The sequence below is a fragment of the Primulina eburnea genome, chromosome 1 (genome assembly GCF_022965805.1).
Source record: "Primulina eburnea isolate SZY01 chromosome 1, ASM2296580v1, whole genome shotgun sequence".
Lineage (NCBI taxonomy): Eukaryota > Viridiplantae > Streptophyta > Magnoliopsida > Lamiales > Gesneriaceae > Primulina > Primulina eburnea.
Genome location: NC_133101.1, coordinates 22663665 through 22683231, shown reverse-complemented (window position 1 = coordinate 22683231; position 19567 = coordinate 22663665). Strand labels below are relative to the sequence as shown.

The 19567-nt window shown below is 35.6% G+C and overlaps 1 protein-coding gene across 1 annotated transcript; it reads left to right on the top strand.

Annotated features, from left to right (window-relative positions):
- Positions 1-6127: 6127 nt before the first annotated feature.
- On the top strand, positions 6128-18389 carry LOC140829348 (7-deoxyloganetin glucosyltransferase-like). The gene is made up of 2 exons (XM_073192468.1): positions 6128-6720; positions 17376-18389. Exons 1-2 carry the CDS (start codon positions 6213-6215, stop codon positions 18290-18292), a joined length of 1425 nt encoding a protein of 474 aa, XP_073048569.1. The 5' UTR covers positions 6128-6212; the 3' UTR covers positions 18293-18389.
- The last annotated feature ends 1178 nt before the right edge of the window (positions 18390-19567 follow it).

Sequence of the window (19567 nt, the reverse complement as noted above, 5' to 3'; positions counted from 1 at the left end):
CAGACAATACCAGTACAAGCCAGTCTAATTCAATCTCATTCTCAACTTACTGCAGTATATGATATATCACAGAATATCACTAATATCAATTCTTTTCCCCAAAAGGTATAACAGTCAATACTACAGTAACACAGACCCAACAGGTACAACATATATCAATGCAACTCAGTCAAAGATAATCGTAAAGAATGCATTAGTATATATCAATACATATGCAATCTAATCATAAAAGACCAGTACCTGTCACTGTATCATCAAGTGTGTCCTGGATCTGTTTCTCGATCACCACCCCCAGATGATCCTGCTCCCTGAAATCTTCGGGCACCTTTCTGTGGACAGACTCTCGCAAAGTGTCCTTTCTGTTTACAGAAGTTGCACCGACCAGTCACTCCGTGGCATAGCTCCGGGGAATGTCTCCCACCGCAATTCCTGCAATAAACTCCAGTATAATTCGGACTAGAGCCACTGGAGCTAGATGAACCGCTCCCAAACTTCTTGAATTGCTTCTTTTGAACTTTCAACATCTCTTTCTTTCCACCACTGCTACTGCCAATCTCGATTCTGGAAGGTAGTTGTTGTGGTATCGGTGTTGGAAGAACATATGAAGCTTCCTTTTGTCTCATTAGAACGGTGTCTGCTCTTCTGGCTCGATTCAGAGTATCAGTAAAATTACTCGGTTGTTTCACAGTTACCAAGGTGCGTATTTCTGGATTCAAGCCCTTGACAAACTGATCAGCTACGGCTGTATCATTTCTAGCCACTTGCGGACCAAACTTTAACAAGGTGAAGAAATGGGCCAAATATTCATCAATCTTCAATGGACCCTGCCTCAAATTTGCAAATTCTGCACTTTTGTCCTCTCGATATGATAGAGGTACAAACCGTTGATAAAATTCCACTTAAAAAAATTTCCACGTAATCGTGAAACCACGCTGTGCTATGGCTTCCCGGGTTATCAGCCACCAACTCCTAGCGACTTCCCGTAGTTGATTCCCAACCAATTTAATTCTGCACTCATCTGTGAATCCTAGAAATTCAAACAGCATTTCAATCTCCTCCAGCCAAGTCTCACAATCAGCTGGTGCCTCAACACCCCTCAAAATTGGTGGATTGAAACGACTGAAACCTTATCATCTGTGTTTCCATCAGAGTTTCAGACATCCATCTGATCATATGATGTACTACCCCTTTCTGGAATCCTTCTAGGAGAAATATCTGATAATCACAGACGTTAGTAGTAACAAGAGACAGATCCGTCTCAATCCCAATCCTGATCAGCTTACCTCTGATCAAGAATTGGTTCTGATCCAGTTCCAAATAATACATATTACCAAATCAACTCAGATATTCAGGTAACATGTAGCTTAATATCCAGTAAGAACATACTGAAATCATAGCATATACAATGTAGTTTCAACATTATATGCAATCATATGCCATATAAGTCCAGGCAGTAAAACATAATATCATGCTAGCATACACAATGTAATTCCACATTATACTCAATCACATGCTAGCAATCACATGCAAGGAAAGAAAACTCATTCTACCCCGCTCACTCTCCTCTATCTCAGTGCTAAGGAACCTATAGTTCAAGGACCTACAGCTCTGAAACCTAATGCTCTGATACCACCTGTTGTGGGGACCCGGACGCTAATCACGTTCTAAATCATAATTACGACTAATTAATCAATAAGTCTAAACAGGGTCTAAATTTTTTTTTTTCTTAAATTATACAGCGGAAACGTAATGTAATTAAATTCAAATTACATATTAAACATAACATACAATTATTGTATAATCTACAATAATCCGACTAGGTTCAACTACAAGTCAGTGCTGAATCCTAAGTTGCTTCAAAGCCCGGATCTCCACGCTATCTAGTCCAGCCTCGTTCTCTTCTTGACCCTGATCCTAGCCCACCTGTTGCCATGCACACATACAAAACAAGACAACAGCCGGATAACTCCGGTGAGATATAAATATCCCAGTATAAATCATGTATACATGCAATCATATGAACCATATAAAAGCATATAACAGAAAATCATATCCCATATCAAAATCATGACATGAAATAATAACAAGAATAAATCATATTCTAAACATGTTCCCTATTCCGGAACATAATCAATATCAAGAATAATTCCTATTCTAAACCTGTACCAATATCAGGAACAGCAAGGAACATGAACCATATTCAGGAACATAAATCAATATTAATCAATACAATAAGATATAACTGTCACTCAGTCCAGTGACTCTACATTTTAGACTAGACTCAATCCTAGCCTAGGGATCCCGGTTTCCAGACATTGGCATTCCATATCGACCAACAGTAATAGAAAAGACTCCAGTTCTATCCACGTCGATATCGTATCGATCACCAGTAATAGAGAAGCTCTGTTTCTATCCACATCAGTATAGTATCGATCACCAGTAATAGAAGAAACTCTGATTCTATCCATATCGATATAACATCGATCAACAGTAATAGAAGAAGTTATAATTCTATCCACATCGATACAATACTGATCACCAGAAATAGAATGAGCTATAATCCTATCCACATCGATAGCCAATTATCCAGTAGCAGACTATGGCACTTCCGCCAATACAATATCTTATGACATCGTGCAATGTGCCCGTGGTACTCCTACCACTATCAGGTACTTCTGTCACAAGATTACTCAGTCTAACACCTGTTATCTATAATTCAAGAGAACAAGTATATCAATCAACTCAATGCAAATATCAATGCAATAAGTAAGGTATGTGATTTAGGGAAACTCGAGTCAAACCTCACTCGAGTTGTGCAATCCCAACTCAACATTAATTTATACCTTTATCTTCTCGCTCAGAAGAAGAAGAAGAAGTCCCGACTCTATCTCGGTCCATTCCCAATCTGGTAATAACAATACCGAACAGATATAATATCAATATTCAATTCAATTCAATACCTGTTCTGATAAATATTCAGATCACAATAAAATCTGATCAATGTCAATTGAGATACGATATAATCCATATCGACGATATCACGATATAATCAAAATCACTATCGAATCTGTTCAATATCAACCAACTGATGTTTCGACGGCATAACAATACAGTCTTGATAACCCCGTCAGTCCAAACATCACAGATATAATACCAGAACTCATAATCAACGTCGATACCAGTCATAATCTCAATAACAATACATATCTGATATGAATTCCAAGTCAAATCGACTCCAAAATCATAACAATTACATAAACAGTCCGTTCTTTAATCTGACTTCGATTCTATGATGTCTAACATGACAAGAACATCATATAAGAATCCTATTCAATTCTGACAATAGTTTAATTTCAAAACATGTCAAAACGTAGCAAAACTTACGTCCAGTTGTAGCCTACGTTGATAGGAACTCGGTACTGAAGTCGGATTTAAAATCAGACGGACGGATTTCTCACAAAAGGCGTAAGGATTTTTCACTCTTTTCCCTGACCCTTTTCTCGGTTTCCTTCTTTATGAATTCTGAGGGATTTAGCAAATATATATACGTATATATATCAATTTGCTCAGTTAAAGAAACGTGGCTTGTTTTCATGCATTTTGGTCGGCGCTCGGGCGGTAAGAAAATACCGCTCGAGCGCGGCACTCTCTGTCCAAGAATTCTCCGAATGCACTTTGGCGCTCGGGCGGTCACAAACTACCGCCCGGGCGCCACATCTTCTGTCCAAGACGTGTTGCTATTGAACTTTGGCGCTCGAGCGGTCATTTCTTACCGCTCGGGCGCCACTTGTTCTGTCCAACAATTCGCACCCTTCACATAACATCTTATTTCGTGTCCCGATTAATCCTTTCGTGATCATATCAAATTATATATCAATAATTATAGATTACTAGGATTAAATTTCCGGGCATTACAACCCTAATTTGACCATTTTACGCATGGACCGTAAAATTTCGAGCCGAGTCCATTCAAACTTATCAAAACACCTAAAAACACAATTATAATCTTTCTTAGGCAAAAACTTAATCCTGTTAACCAAGTTCCATAATTCGTTTTAAAACTTATATCGGAGTCCCTGTTTAACCTGAAACTCATCCAAATTTCAACCATAACTTAATGACACCTAACCATACCTAAAACAACCATGTACAGACCATATGAGACCCTGAAAACCCCCTGCAAGCTGCTGGAATTTTCTGCACTTATGGACCGAAAGCCCTAACTCCAAGGAAAGCCCATAATTCAAACCTAGCCCAAACCACACCGTACCATCCTCAAACCAGCCACCCCTAGGACTTGACTGAATCCACCTAGACTGATATGACCATGGACCACAGTCCCAAGCGTTCAAAACTCAAAGATATGTTATTATGTGAAATTGCAAAGATCGTTATATGGGTTAAAGCAATCCGGCCGAATGTGGTATAATCGGCTAAGTGAACACTTAATGAAAAAAAGGATATGTAAACAATTCAATATGCCCTTGCGTTTTTATTAAGAAAACAACATCAGGATGCATAATTATTGCTGTATATGTTGATGATTTGAACATCATTGGAACGAATAAGGAAATTCAAGAAATTGATTTGTATTTGAAAGAAGAATTTAAAATGAAGGAACTTGGAAAAATAAATTATTTTCTGGGTTTGCAAATTGAATAAAAAGAATGTGAAATATTTGTTCACCAGTCAAGTTATATAGAAAAGGTCCTTAAACGTTTTAATATAAATAAATCAAATCCTTTAAGTACTCCAATGATTGTTAGATCATCAAACATAGAAAATGATTTATTTCGTCCATGTGAAGATGATGGAGTTAATCTTGGTCCAGAAGTACCATATCTAAGTGTTATTGGTGCCCATATGTATCTTGCAAATTGTACAATTCCTGGTATATCTTTTGTTGTAAATATATTGACAAGATTTAGCTCATCTCCAATAAAGAGACAGTGGAACGAAATCAAACATATATTGTGTTATCTACGAGGAACGAAAAACTTTAGAATTTTGTATCCAACATATATCAATCAAAGTATAATTGGTTATGCTGATGCTGAGTACTTATCTGATCCACACAAGGCACGTTCTCAAATCGGATATGTATTTTCTCGTGGAGGCACTCCAATTTCTTGGCGTTAACAAAAACAAACACTCGTAACAACTTAAGCAAATCACATCGAGATTATAGTACGACGCCACGTAAACTATTACTAACATGTTCAGTGCCACGATAATGCTTCCGTGAAAGAAAAAAGCACTAAGAGTGCGAACAAAAGACTAAATATGAACAAAATCGAAATATACAAGAAGATGTTGAATATAAGAGTTGGAAATATTGAAAATTAATATGTGATAATGTAACGACCCGAAAATCAGACAACGTATAAGCCATGCATAATTACTGTTATTTAAATTAAAATGATTTTTATGCATGAGAGTTTAAATTCATTCTTTTAAATTTATTGAGTCATGATTATTTATTTTTTTAAAAATAGATGTTTAGTTTTATACTTTCAGGATAAATACGCGAGGTCGGACCGGAGTTTGAATCTTATATTTAATCTCCAAACTCCGGTCCGACCTCGCATATTTATCCTGAAAATATAAAACTAAACATCTATTTTTTAAAAATTAAATAATCATGACTCAATAAATTTAAAAGAATGAATTTAAACTCTCATGCATAAAAATCATTTTAATTTAAATAACAGTAATTATGCATGGCTTATACGTAGTCTGATTTTCGGGTCGTTACAGATAATGTATGTAATGATGTAATTATTTTTGGATTATTTTCAAAGGGCTTTTATAAATTGGTCTCTCAATTTGTGAAGAATATATACAATTGAGTAGAGAAAATTTTACAAAATGTATATTTTAATATATTTTATGAATATGAGATTTTATTTTATCGTAAATTTTTATTTTTAATAAGAAGAGTCAGTTTTAGCTTTTAACAATAATTTATATACAAATATATATTGTTTTATTTAATGCCACAAATAAAGACAAAAACTACCTACAAAGTTTGAACATAAATAAGAATCACAGGGACAGCAGCACATACAAGAACTTGTAAACAAATACATATTGTTTTTTTTTTTTTTTTGAAAAGAATACATATTGTTTTGTTTAATGTCAGAGATAAAGACAAAAACTAGCTAGCTAAGTTTGAACATAAATAAGAATCACAGGGACAGCAGCACATACCAATGGAATCCAGTGAAACAACCAAAAAACAACATGCTCTGTGCATTCCCTTTCCAGCGCAAGGCCACATCAACCCCATGCTCAAGTTCGCCATACTTCTCCACAACAAAGGCTTCCACATAACCTTTGTCCACACAGAATACAACTACACCCGCCTCCTCCGATCTCAAGGCCCTGCCGCCGTGGGGGGACTGCTGGACTTCCGCTTTGAGACTATCCCAGATGGTCTTTCTCCGGCTGATGGCCGCGCAGAGGCTCGAAACCTTCCTTCTCTCTGTTTTTCAACTCGAAAGAACTGCTTGGCTCCCGTTAGTGAACTTATCAAGAAATTGAACCACCGTGAGCCGCCGGTGAGCTGTGTGATTGCTGATGCGATCATGTCTTTTGCTCTGGACGCGGCGGCGGAGATCGGTGTTCCCGGTGTGATTCTGCGGACTGCGAGCGCTTGTAGCTTCTTGTGTTATAAACACGTTGTCCATCTTGTGGATAAAGGCCTTGTACCACTCAAAGGTAATGGGAATTTTTGTTTAATTCATGTTTTAAAGATAAATTATGAAATAATTGATTCATTTTGTCCTGTAACGTTCCGGAGTTGCTCCACCGATGGAACAGTTAAAAGGAGTTCTTGGTGTTGCATCTTGGTTTTCTATACGTTCAAACATAACAGAAGTTTTAAAAATTTTAGATCTTGACATTTAAGATGTGTTATGTTCTAGGCACTCGTATGATTTTAACATAAATATTTATAGGAGGTCAGAAAATTATACATTTATGAATTAATCATATGGTTCCAAGTAATCTGGTATAAACATATTAGCTCTTGATGAATCCCTACGAACTTTCTTCAAGAGACTCTTTTTTTTCCTCTAATTAGGTACACGACTAGATTGTTTGATCATCTTTCAAATTGCACTAGAAATATTGGAAGATATTTTGCGTAAAGATAGAACACGAAAAAAAAATCGACCGAATAGCCGATTTTTCTTTGCCCGATGAAAGAAATTTCGGGAGCAGCCTTTTTGGAATTGGGAAAAGCCGAAACCCAATGAATTTTCATTTAAATCTTCGGATCACCATCCACGTAAAATAAGAATATGATTTTCTTTCTAATTATTAACTTAATTAATTAAGTAAACTAAATATTTGGAGGATTATGATTGTGATTCACAAAATCTCTCAATCCAAATTAGTGGAGATTTTGATTTTAGGTCAAAAAATTTTAGAAAAAAAATTCCATGACTTAATTATCATAATTAACATTAATGAGCTTCATTAATTAATTGGGCTAGTCCAACTAGTTTAATTAATTAATCAAAGTCCATTAATAACTTCAATTATTTAATATGTTGGACTTGTACATCTACAAGCTCATTAAACATACTTATACTCTATATTTAATTTAATATTTAATAAACTCAACTTTTGAGTTTAATAAATTAAATCGATTATAAATTCAACATTTGAATTTAATATTTAAATTATAAATTAAACTCCTTGAATATATCACCTCCAAAATTTAATATTTAATAAACTCAACTTTTTGAGTTTAATAAATTAAATCCTTAAATTGTATAAATTCAACTCCTTGAATTTATTCTCTCCAAATTTCATAAATTCAACTTCTTGAATTTACTATCTTATAAATTCAACTCCTTGAATTTATTTTCTCAAAATTTAATTATAATAAATTCAACTCCTCGAATTTACTATATCATAATATAAATCCAACTTCTTGAATTTACTATCTCAACGAGAACAAATAATCCAGTGCTTGTGTGACCCTCAATAGTTCTGGGATACAACTAGTCGTGGGTTCACAACTCTTTGTGATTCAGGACATAATCCTTTATTCGGACTTACCCTAGTTAGCCCCATTCTTTTCATCAACTCTTTGATCAAGAATGTCAGAACTCATTTCTGATTGCACCCATCGGATCATGGTAAGAGCGTCTAGTAGCATCGTCTCATGATCTCCTAGGTATCACTGATAGTTCGTGCAAGAACCAGTCGATCATGATTAACATACAATACGGTCCCTTCATCTCATATATCCCGATCGAATCTGAAACCATTGGTTCATCGAAGGTTGCATAATAATTCGATAACAATGTGATAACTAAAAATAGTGGCATCGCATGTATGGTTGGAGAACTCCTTCTATAACGTACATCTTATACTCTGGCCAGAGATTCCACGCACTATAATTTCATTTGATCACATACGATATCCACACCCGTAGGTGAGCGGTGAATCCCCGACTACAATGCACTGGCTCATTTATGTGTAGCAACTGTACCCAACTTCGCCACCTGATGACTCTCCTGGAGTCGGTAAACGAATCAAAGCACAGCCCTAGCATATAGAGCCTCAGTGTTGTCCCGGGTCGTAAGGACTAATGGTGTACAATCATAACCACAGACTTATCCTCTCGATGAATGATAACCACTTGAAAGTCCGAGGGAGGGTTGTTCGGTATAACAATCATATGACTACCCATCTGCATGTTTGGACATCTCCATGCCCTTACCAAGAAAGGCAGTACACAACATCACATATGCTAGTCTCAAGCTCAAGCGACCTTTATCCCTGTTTTAGGCGGCTGAATCGACTAGGAACGAATTTAGAATATGCAGTGTTTACAAAAGAGTTTCAACATCGAATTACGATTAATTTGTATTAAAACATAATCAAGGACTTTATCTATGCTGTTTGCATGGGTATACAGATAAAGTATAACAAGACCATAAAAAGTTAAATTATATTAAAATAAATATCGTTTATTACAACTGAGTCAATAAAATACCTAGCCAACCGTTGGCTTGCAGGGCATCTACTCTAATAATCTCTCACTTGCCCTAGAGCCAACTACCCATAACTTTAATGTCATTGCTTCGCGATGCTTCTCAAACAATGGTCCTGGCAAGGGCTATGCAAGTGGATCAGCAACATTATCTGCAGAGGGGACTCTTTCGACCGATATGTCTCTTCTTCCCACAATCTCCCGTATGATGTGGAACTTCCTCAGTACAGGTTTGGATCGCTGATGAGACATTGGTTCCTTTGCTTGCGCAACGGCACCAGTGTTGTCCCAGTACAACGGGACTGGATCAACTCCATTAGAAATAACGCCCAACTCTTGGACAAGATTCCTCATCCAAACTACCTCTTTGGCTGCATCAAATGCAACAATGTATTCTGCTTCAGTGGTGGAATCCGCAACGGTGTCTTGCTTGGAAACTTTCCAAGAGACAGCCGCACCATATAGCATGAATACAAAACCAGAGGTCGATTTTCGAATCATCTACGTCACATTGGAAGCTAGAATCCGTGTAGCCTTTCGATTTCAATTCTCCACTCCCATAGACCATGAACAAGTTCTTAGTCCTTCTCAAGTACTTAAGAATATCTTTCACAGCCTTCCAATTTCATTGGACCAGGGTTCGCCTGATATCTGCTTATAACACTCAGATTGTAAGCAACATCAAGACGTGTCGATATCATACCATACATGATACTACCAATGGCAGACGCATATGGAATACATGTCATCATCTCTATCTTTCCATCAGTCTTGGGGCACATTGCATTAGATAGAGTAATACCATGACACATTGGTACATATCATCTCTTGGACTTTTCCATGGAGAATCTATTTAGAATGGTATCGATATAAATCGCTTGGGTGAGCCTCAACATCCTTTTGATCTATCTCTATAGATTTATATTCCCAATACATAGGATGCTTCACCCATGTCTTTCATGGAGAATTTACTTGCTAACCATACTTTAGTTTATTGCAATAATCCTACATCATTTCCAATGAGCAGGATATCATCAACATAAAGTAACAGGAATGTCACTGCACTCCCACTAACTTTCTTGTACACGCATGGTTCCTCAGGATTCTTAGCAAAACCAAAATCTTTGATGGTGCTATAAAATCTGAGGTTTCAACTCCTTGACTCCTGCTTGAGACCATATATTTATCTCTGAAGTTTGCATACCTTATGCTCACTTCCTACTGATGTGTATCCCTCAGGTTGAGACATATAAATTTCTTCTTTGATGTCTCCATTGAGGAATGCAGTCTTTACATCCATTTGCCATATCTCATAGTCGTACCATGATGCTCTATGGCTAGTAGTATTCTACTGGACTTAAACATAACAACTGGTGAAAAAGTTTCCTCATAGTCAACTCCTTGCCTTTGAGTATAATCTTTTGCAAGCAGCCTTGCTTTGAAGGTCACTACTTTCCCATTCGCCCCAAGCTTTCTTTTGTAGATCCATTTGCACCCTATGAGAACGATTCCCTCAGGTTGATCCACCAATGTCTAGACTTGGTTTGAATACATAGAGTCCATTTCTGATTGCATGGCTTCAAGTCATTTGGTTGAATCAGTATCAGATATTGCTTCTTTGAAATTCATTGGATCACATCCAACACAATGCTCATCATGGACTTGTTCATGAAGAAGCGTATATCTTGCAGGTGGTCTAATAACCCTATCAGACCTTCTAGGAGCTTGTCTTTTATATCTAATAGAAATTCTCTTTCCAAAAGGTGGCATTTCTTGAACCAAAAACTTTTGCTTCATTGGGATGATACAAATGATATCCAACAGAATTCTTTGGATATACTACAAAGTAGCAAAACGTGGATCTACTATCCAATTTGTCTCCCGCTATCTGCTTCACGTAAGCAGGATATCCCCATATTCTCTCGTAAGAATATTTGGGAGTTTTTCCCATCCATATCTCATATGGTGTTTTATCCACTACTTTAATATGGACATTATTCAACAACATTGCCACAGTTTTAAGTGCAAAACCCCAAAACGATGTATGCAATTCAATGAATCCCATCAAAGATCGAACCATGTCCATCAAGGTTCGATTTCGACGTTCAGAAACACCATTCAATTGTGGTGTTGCTGGTGGAGTCCACTGTGAGATAATCTCATTCTCTTTTAGATAACCCAAAAATTCAGCACTCAAGTATTCTCAACCTCGATCAGATCGAATATCTTAATACTCCTTTCTAGCTGTTTTTATACTTCAGATCTGAATTCCTTGAACCGTTCAAATGCTTCAGATTTGTGTTTCATAAACATAACCATACCTCGAATGGTCATCAGTAAAGGTGATGAAGTAGGAACGCCCATATTTAGTGCTAACATTTAGCGGGCCACAAACGTCTGTGTGGATCAAATCCAGTAGAACATGCGCACGTTCCACGTTTCCATTGAATGGAGTCTTTGTCATTTTTCTTTTTAGACAAGACTTACAAGCAGGTAGAGAATTTATGTTTGACAAGTCAAACATACCTTTCCCCACTAGTTTGTGCATCCTTTTTTGGGAAATGTGACATAGTCTAGCGTGCCATATTTTTGTGGAATTTGGATCATCTAACTTTCTTTTGTTTGTTGTTGAAATCATGTTTACTTGGACATTCACTTATCATTTCCAGAACATTTCTGGCACATATAATTTCTTATGTCCGGACTTCTTGCAGTGAAATAAATATGTTCTAACTTATCGGGCTTTGTAGGCCTTTTAAGTGTCTTTCAGAGTTTGCCTCTTATTAGGATTGTTTTTCTTATGTGGGGCAGAACATTTCTTTCCGTTACATTGTGGGCCATTTTCGTCTGACGAGATGCCCATAAGAAAAACAATAATTTGTTGTTTTATGGTGATCTCATAAGTTATAAGCGTATTGACTAGCTCTTCAAGGCTATCATCTATCTTATTCAAATTGAAGTTCACCATAACCCCGTCAAATGAGGAAGAGAAAGACAAAAATTGATGTCATCAATTAACTCGTTAGGAATCACATATTCCAGGCCCACCACATTTTCAATAAGCACAATCATATGTACATCATGCTCATGGGCCAGAGCCTCATCTTGCATGCATGTAGTCATGAGCTTTTAAATGGTGTGCATCACTGTACGAGTTTAATGTACCATGCAACTCTTGCATGTTTATTCGAATTTCAGCAACATTCAACATTTCCTCAAACTGTGCCTACAGTTCATTTGACATAAAAGCGAGCACATTACACTTTAGCTTGCATACTATGGTCCTACCATCTTGCATGCTTTGTCAGTTCAGCAGGACTGAAATTAGTGTGTATGTCATTTTCTCAGAATTTAGAACAATATTTCCCAACCAGTCTTGAAAATTAGATCCACTTAGCTTGTTAATAACAAAAATGTATTACGTGACGAAATCAAAAATATACTGATATGGAAACAAAATAATGGTTGCTGATTATTTTAAAATAATTTTAAGATATAAAATATGGATTTTATTTTATAAATCTCCCTCCCACTATTTTGACATTTCCACCACCCTCTGATGAAAAAGGGAAATCGTATTTCCTTAGTGGTCACGAAGAGTCCAATTAGTCAATTATAATCCCGAATAATATCAGCAATTAAAATTTCTAAAAGGTAGAATCCAATTGCATCCCTATGCAACCTCCGCGTGTTTTGCCTCACGTTTAATAAGGACCCAATAATATGACGTCGTTTATTTTCGCGTGTCAAACCGACCCATCAATATTGAATTGTAGTAGACGGTCTCCATGAGTTCCCCCAATAATATGAGCCAAAGTCATGGGAGTTCCACTCAATTCACATCATATGTCTAGTGGAAGTCACAGCTTTCCGGCGTACAGGCCTCCCCAATAATATGAGCCAGACAATGTCAGCGGGTAGCGATCAACATGCAACCACGGTTGATAGAAGGCAAGGAAAAATTAAACTCTTTTAACGTTTACTTTTTCGGTTTGATATAAATTTTGAATCTTATTCAAAATGAGGGGTTTTAATTTCAAAAGTTGTCTCATCATTTTAATTAAAAATCGCGTGCCACGAGTTTGTATGTTTGCCGGATCCATGCAACTATATTATATAATAATATACATACATGCATACTACTATATATCGCATATATCATAATATGACATTCAACAATAAGTAAGGATGATCTATCGCCAACACTATTAGATCCATGTGAGCCAAACATGGATCCAGGTCCAAAACCTAGGTGAATGCAGGGATGCAAATGCAACTATTACAAGAGCTTCCAATATTTTACAAGTCTTCATCTCGTTCATCGGGCCCACCATCTTCCAGTCTTGATCTCCCACTATTTCTAATAATTACATTTTAATAGTCATGGCACAAAAGGGATACATCTCATGGGGTTGGAACGGGCCATAAACCAGGCCCACGTTAATAATATCAAATATTAAAAACGAATAAAACAGTAAAAAATATCCTAACATACACCTAACATATTGGTCAAGGCTCTCGATCGTCCTTCATGCATTTAATATCAAATATTAACATCAATTAATTAAATAATTTAATTAATTGATAAATCATATATCTAATAATTTTATCACTAGCCACCACAATTATTAAAGAATTTAATAAATTAAATAAACTCCTTTATTTAATTTCCAATTAAATCAATAATAATTGATTTCTTGTAAAAATCATTTTACCATAAATAATTAAAATCATATTCTAATTATTTATTTTACAAGAAAATTTTTAATTTTCCAAATATTACTTTTCCAAAATAAAAATTGAACCAATTTTAAAAAATATCAATTTTGCCCAAAAATTTGAAAAAGCAAAAAATTGCACCCTGGGCCCAAACAATTCAAGCCCACCATTTAGCACACTTCCCGAGACGATCTCGGGGAAGCTGCCCGCGCTGCCTGCCCCGCTGCCCGAACGTTTCGGGCAGCAGCAGGGGTCTTGTGCGCGGCGCGCACAGCATGCGGACGCTCCGAACAGCGCGCGCGACACTGTGCGCGCAGAGCGCGCACAGTGCGCTTCCCGGAACAGTTCTGGGCAGCCCCGAATTTTTTTTTTGTTTTCTGGAAAAATAAAATTTTTATGGTGCTTTAATTTTTCTGAAAATTTTCTTGTGTGGTTAGAAACAAATTATTCAATATAATTTAAAATCATACGATTCAGAAAGCATGGCTCTGATAACACTGTTGGATCTTGGTTTTCTATACGCCCAAACGCAAAGGAAGTTTTAAAAATTTTAGATCTTGACATTCAAGATGTGTTATGCTTTGGGCGCTCGTATGATTTTAACATAAACATACATAGAATGTCAGAAAATTATATCTTTGTGAATTAATCACATGGCTCCAACCAATCCGGTATAAACGGATTAACTCTTGATGAATCTCTACGAATTTTCTTCAAGAGACTCCTTTCTTTTGTTCTAATTAGGTCCACGACTGGATTATTTGATCCTCTTCCAAATTGCACTAGAAATATTGGAAGATATTTTGCGTAGAGATAGAACACGAAAAAAAATCGACTCAATAGCCGATTTTTCTTTGCCCGATGAAAGAAATTTCGAGAGCAGCCTTTTTGGAATTGGGAAGAGCCGAAACCCAATGAATTTTCATTTAAATCTTTCAGATCACCATCCACGTAAAATAAGATCACCATCCTCTTCTTATTTTTCTTTCTAATTATCATTAACTTAATTAATTAAGTAAATTAAATATTTGGAGGATTATGATTGTGATTCTCAAAATCTCTCAATCCAAATTAGTGGAGACTTTGATTTTTGGTCAAAAAATTTTAGAAAAAAAATTCCATGACCTAATTATCATAATTAACATTAATGAGCTTGATTAATCAATTGGGCTAATCCAACTAGCTAGTTTAATTAATTAATCAAAGTTCATTAATAACTTTAATTATTTAATATGTTGGACTTGTACTCTTACAAGCCCATTAAACATACTTTCACTATATTTTATTTAATATTTAATAAACTCAACTTTTGAGTTTAATAAATTAAATCGAATATAAATTCAACATTTGAATTTAATATTTAAATTATAAATTCAACTCCTTGAATTTATCACCTCCAAAATTTAATATTTAATAAACTCAACTTTTGAGTTTAATAAAATAAATCCTCAAATTTTAAAAATTCAACTCCTTGAATTTATTATCTCCAAATTTCATAAATTCAACTTCTTGAATTTACTATCTTATAAATTCAACTCCTTGAATTTATTTTTTCAAAATTTAATTATCATAAATTCAACTCCTTGAATTTACTATATCATAATATAAATCAAACTCCTTGAATTTATTATCTCCACGGGAACAAATATTCCAGTACCTGTGTGACCTTCAATGGTTCAGGGATACAGCTAGCCGTGAGTTCACAACTCTTTGTAATTCAAGACATAATCCTTTATTCGGACTTACCCTAGTTAGCCTCATTCTTTTCATCAACTCTTTGATCAAGAATGTCAGAACTCATTTCTGATTGCACCCATCGGATCATGGTAAGAGCGTCTAGTAGCATCGCCTCATGATCCCCTAGGTATCACTGATAGTGCCTGCAAGAACCAGTCGATTATGATTAACGTACAGTACGGTCCCTTCATCTCATATATCCCGATTGAATCTGCAACCATTGGTTCATCGAGGGTTGCATAATAATTCGATAACAATGTGATAACTATAAATAGTGGCATCGCATGTACGGTTGGAGAACTCCTTCTATAACGTACATCTCATACTCTGGCCAGAGATTCCACGCACTATAATTTCATCAGATCACATAGGATATCCACACCCGTAGGTGAGCGGTGAATCTCCGACTACAATGCACTGGCTCTTCTATGTGGAGCAACTGTACCCAACCTCGCCACCTGATGACTCTCCTGGAACCGGTAAACGAGTCAAAGCACAACCCTAGCATATAGAGCCTCAGTGTTGTCCCGGGTCGTAAGGACTAATGGTGTACAATCATAACCACGGACTTATCCTCTCGATGAAATCATAACCACTTGGTATAATCATCATATGACTACCCATCTGCATGTTTGGACATCTCCATGCCCTTACCAGGAAACGCAGTACACGACATCAGATATGCTAGTCTCGAGCTCAAGCAACCTTTATCCCTGTTTTAGGCGGCTGAATCGACTAGGAACGAATTTAGAATATGCAGTGTTTACAAATGAGTTTCAACATCGAATTACGATTCATTTGTATTAAAGCATAATCAAGGACTTTATTTATGATGTTTGCATAGGTATACAGATAAAGTATAACAAGACCATAAAAAGTTAAATTATATTAAAATAAAGATTGTTTATTACAACTGAGTCAATAATTGATGTACCTCACCTCACATTAATTAATGGATGAACAATAATATGTTTGTTTTAAGATTTTGGTTTTTTTAAGTTTCTTTATCTATGTTGTTTTTAGTTATTTTTTCGTTATGGTGTTAATGTGATGTTAATGCAGCGTTGATGTGTATAATGTCATTTCAGTATTTTCGATGAAAGAAATTAAAATTACAAAAAATCTGAATACGCTGGAATAAAACTGAAATTAATAACATAGATAACCAAAATCGCAAAGTGATGAAATTACATGACAAAAAAAAAATTTCCCAAGTTAAATTAGGAATATTGGGAAAAATAATATTTTTAGTTAAGTATATTTGTATTATTTTTTTTAAAAATTTTGGTGTATTATGTTTTCAGATTTCAATATTAGTCTATTATTTTTGTTTTCTTTACACCGCTTAATTGATGTTGACTTGTTTTAAACCTAATGCAGATGTGTGAAATGTTAAATCAACATTACTATTTAAAAAAGCCAATATTACCAAACAAATGAAAGGCAAAAACTTGTGTGAGACGGTCTCACGGGTCATATCTGTGAGACGGATCTCTTATTTGGGTCATACATGAAAAAGTATTACTTTTTATGCTAAGAGTATTACTTTTTATTGTGAATATGGGTATGGTTGATCCGTCTCACATATTAAGATCCGTGAGACGGTCTCACATGAGATCAACTCCAAATGAAAATATAGGATTATAACCAAATTTTGATACATAGATGATCAAAACTACAAATATATAACATAAAAGTGGAAAATAAAATTTAGCCATTTTGTATTATAATTTTAGAAATTTGTGGTAAAGATATTATGAACGAGTTAGATTATGATATTTTTACTTGTTTAAAAATATCATTAATTCGGTGTAATTTGTGTTATTATATTGTTATATAAATGATGCTAATTTGGACAAATATTTAATAATACTTTACCATTAATCAATTATGCTTTAATTTTCTACAGATGAGAAGGAATATTTGGACACTCCAATAAATTGGATTCCGGGAATGATCCCTTTACGCCTCAAAGATTTCCCCAGTTTCGTTCTAACAACAGATCCGAAAGATGAAATGTTAAACTATGTAATAACAGAAACTGCTCGATCTTCAAAGGCATCAGCCATAATCATAAACACTGTTTTTGCTTTGGAAAAGAATGTGCTGAATGCTCTTTCTTCAATCTGCCCACCAATCTACACCATCGGCCCGCTGCAACTCCTGATAGATGGTGTTCCAGACGACGACACCATGAAACGGATGTGCTCCAGCCTCTTGCCTGAAGAGCCCGAGTGCCTCGAGTGGCTCGACTCGAAGCCTAAAAACTCAGTGATCTACGTGAACTATGGCAGCATTGCAGTCTTAACTCCCCGGCAGGTGACCGAGTTAGCATGGGGGCTTATGGACAGCGACAAGAGCTTCTTGTGGATTGTTAGGCCGGATTTAGTTTCGGGAGAGAACACCGCCCTCCCACTCGGATTCTCCGAGGTAGCGAAAGACAGAGGTTTTCTAGCGAGTTGGTGCCCTCAAGAAAAGGTGCTCGCCCATGGAGCGGTTGGAGGATTCTTGACGCACTGCGGATGGAACTCGATGACTGAAAGCTTGTGCAGTGGGGTTCCGATGCTATGCTGGCCTTTTTTCGCCGATCAGCAGATAAATTGTCGGTATGCGTGCGACGAATGGGGCGTCGGATTGGAAATCTGTGGTGATGTGAAGAGGGAGGATGTGGGATTTCTTGTTAGGGAATTGTTGGATGGGGAGAGAGGTGTGAAGATGAAGAGAAGGGCTTTGGAGTGGAAGGAGAAGTTGGCCGAAGCCATCGATCATGGAGGTTCATCCTATTTGAATTTGAGTAAATTAGTAAAAGATGTTTTATGTGTCTGATTTTGATTTTTGTGTAATAATTTTTTGATGATTTAACACTGGGATATGTTCTATTTGTACCAAAGTGAAAAACTATTTAATTTGATGTCAATTATAAAAGTGAAAATTGCAATTTTGATAATGTAAGTTAAGATGTTTAGGTACTTAGATATATAACTTCTCAAATTTTTGTTTTAATCAAGTAACTTGAATATTATTTTTTGGTTTTGGTCATTTTTTCCCGTAAGTTCCGTCTAATATGGTTTATTTGGCATCGATACTCTCTTAAATTCCAGATGTGCCGAGAATAATACATATATTACACACATTAAAATTCATTTAAAGAAAAAAGAGATAAATATGGCAAACGACCATCAATACTTCAAAATGAAAGAAAATACAATGAGGCCATGTAGGAAATGTTCGAAACATATAGAAAAAACATGATTATTGTTTTTCACTTCACAAAACAATCTTTTTATAGTGACTAGTACAGGTCCGACTACTGAGAATGGGAGAAGATACTCCAGCAATGGATCCTAAAAGGAAACGTGACTAGCTTTGCAAGACACAAATTTATATCTTAAATTCTTTGTTTTTGATAAGATTTTGCTTAAAAATTTTATCTTACTAGAAAATTGAGTTTCTTAAACTCTTATTTGGAATAATTTGTTTCCTAATGAAAACTATTTCTTTATTGTAGGAATATATTCAAGCTTATTAAGATTCACACAAGTCTATATATAGAAGAATAATTGATGCACAAGGATAAGCAAGAATACAGAAAAGAGAGAAGCGAGACAAGAAATACACTAGAGAATTTTTAGACAAACTCGCAAAGACGAAGCATCGTAATTATACTGTATTGTCGTTGAGTGTTGGAGGCATCTGAAGACAACACTTGTGAAAGTGTTGATTGAAGATTTTGTTTTGTTGCTCCACTTTTCGGCATATCGTTTTGCATTCTTTTGTTTCGTTTTAAGTCTGGTTATTTGTTTTAGGATACAACTTGTTTTCTTAACTTGTTGAGGAAATTCATATAATCACTAGTATTGGTTTTGTAAATTTAATGCACATTTTTCTAGTGATTATTTTACCTTAAAGCATCGCGTAAATATTTAAACTCGTGCATAATTATTTCTGAGTTATTTTAATTAAGTTAGTTATTTGTGTGTTTAATTATTACGCTGCATGTTGTCATAAAGTGTTACAACTTTTGAGACAATATTTATATCTGAGACAATATTTATATCCGATACAGACAATATTTATCATGCATGTTAAACAAAAATCTTT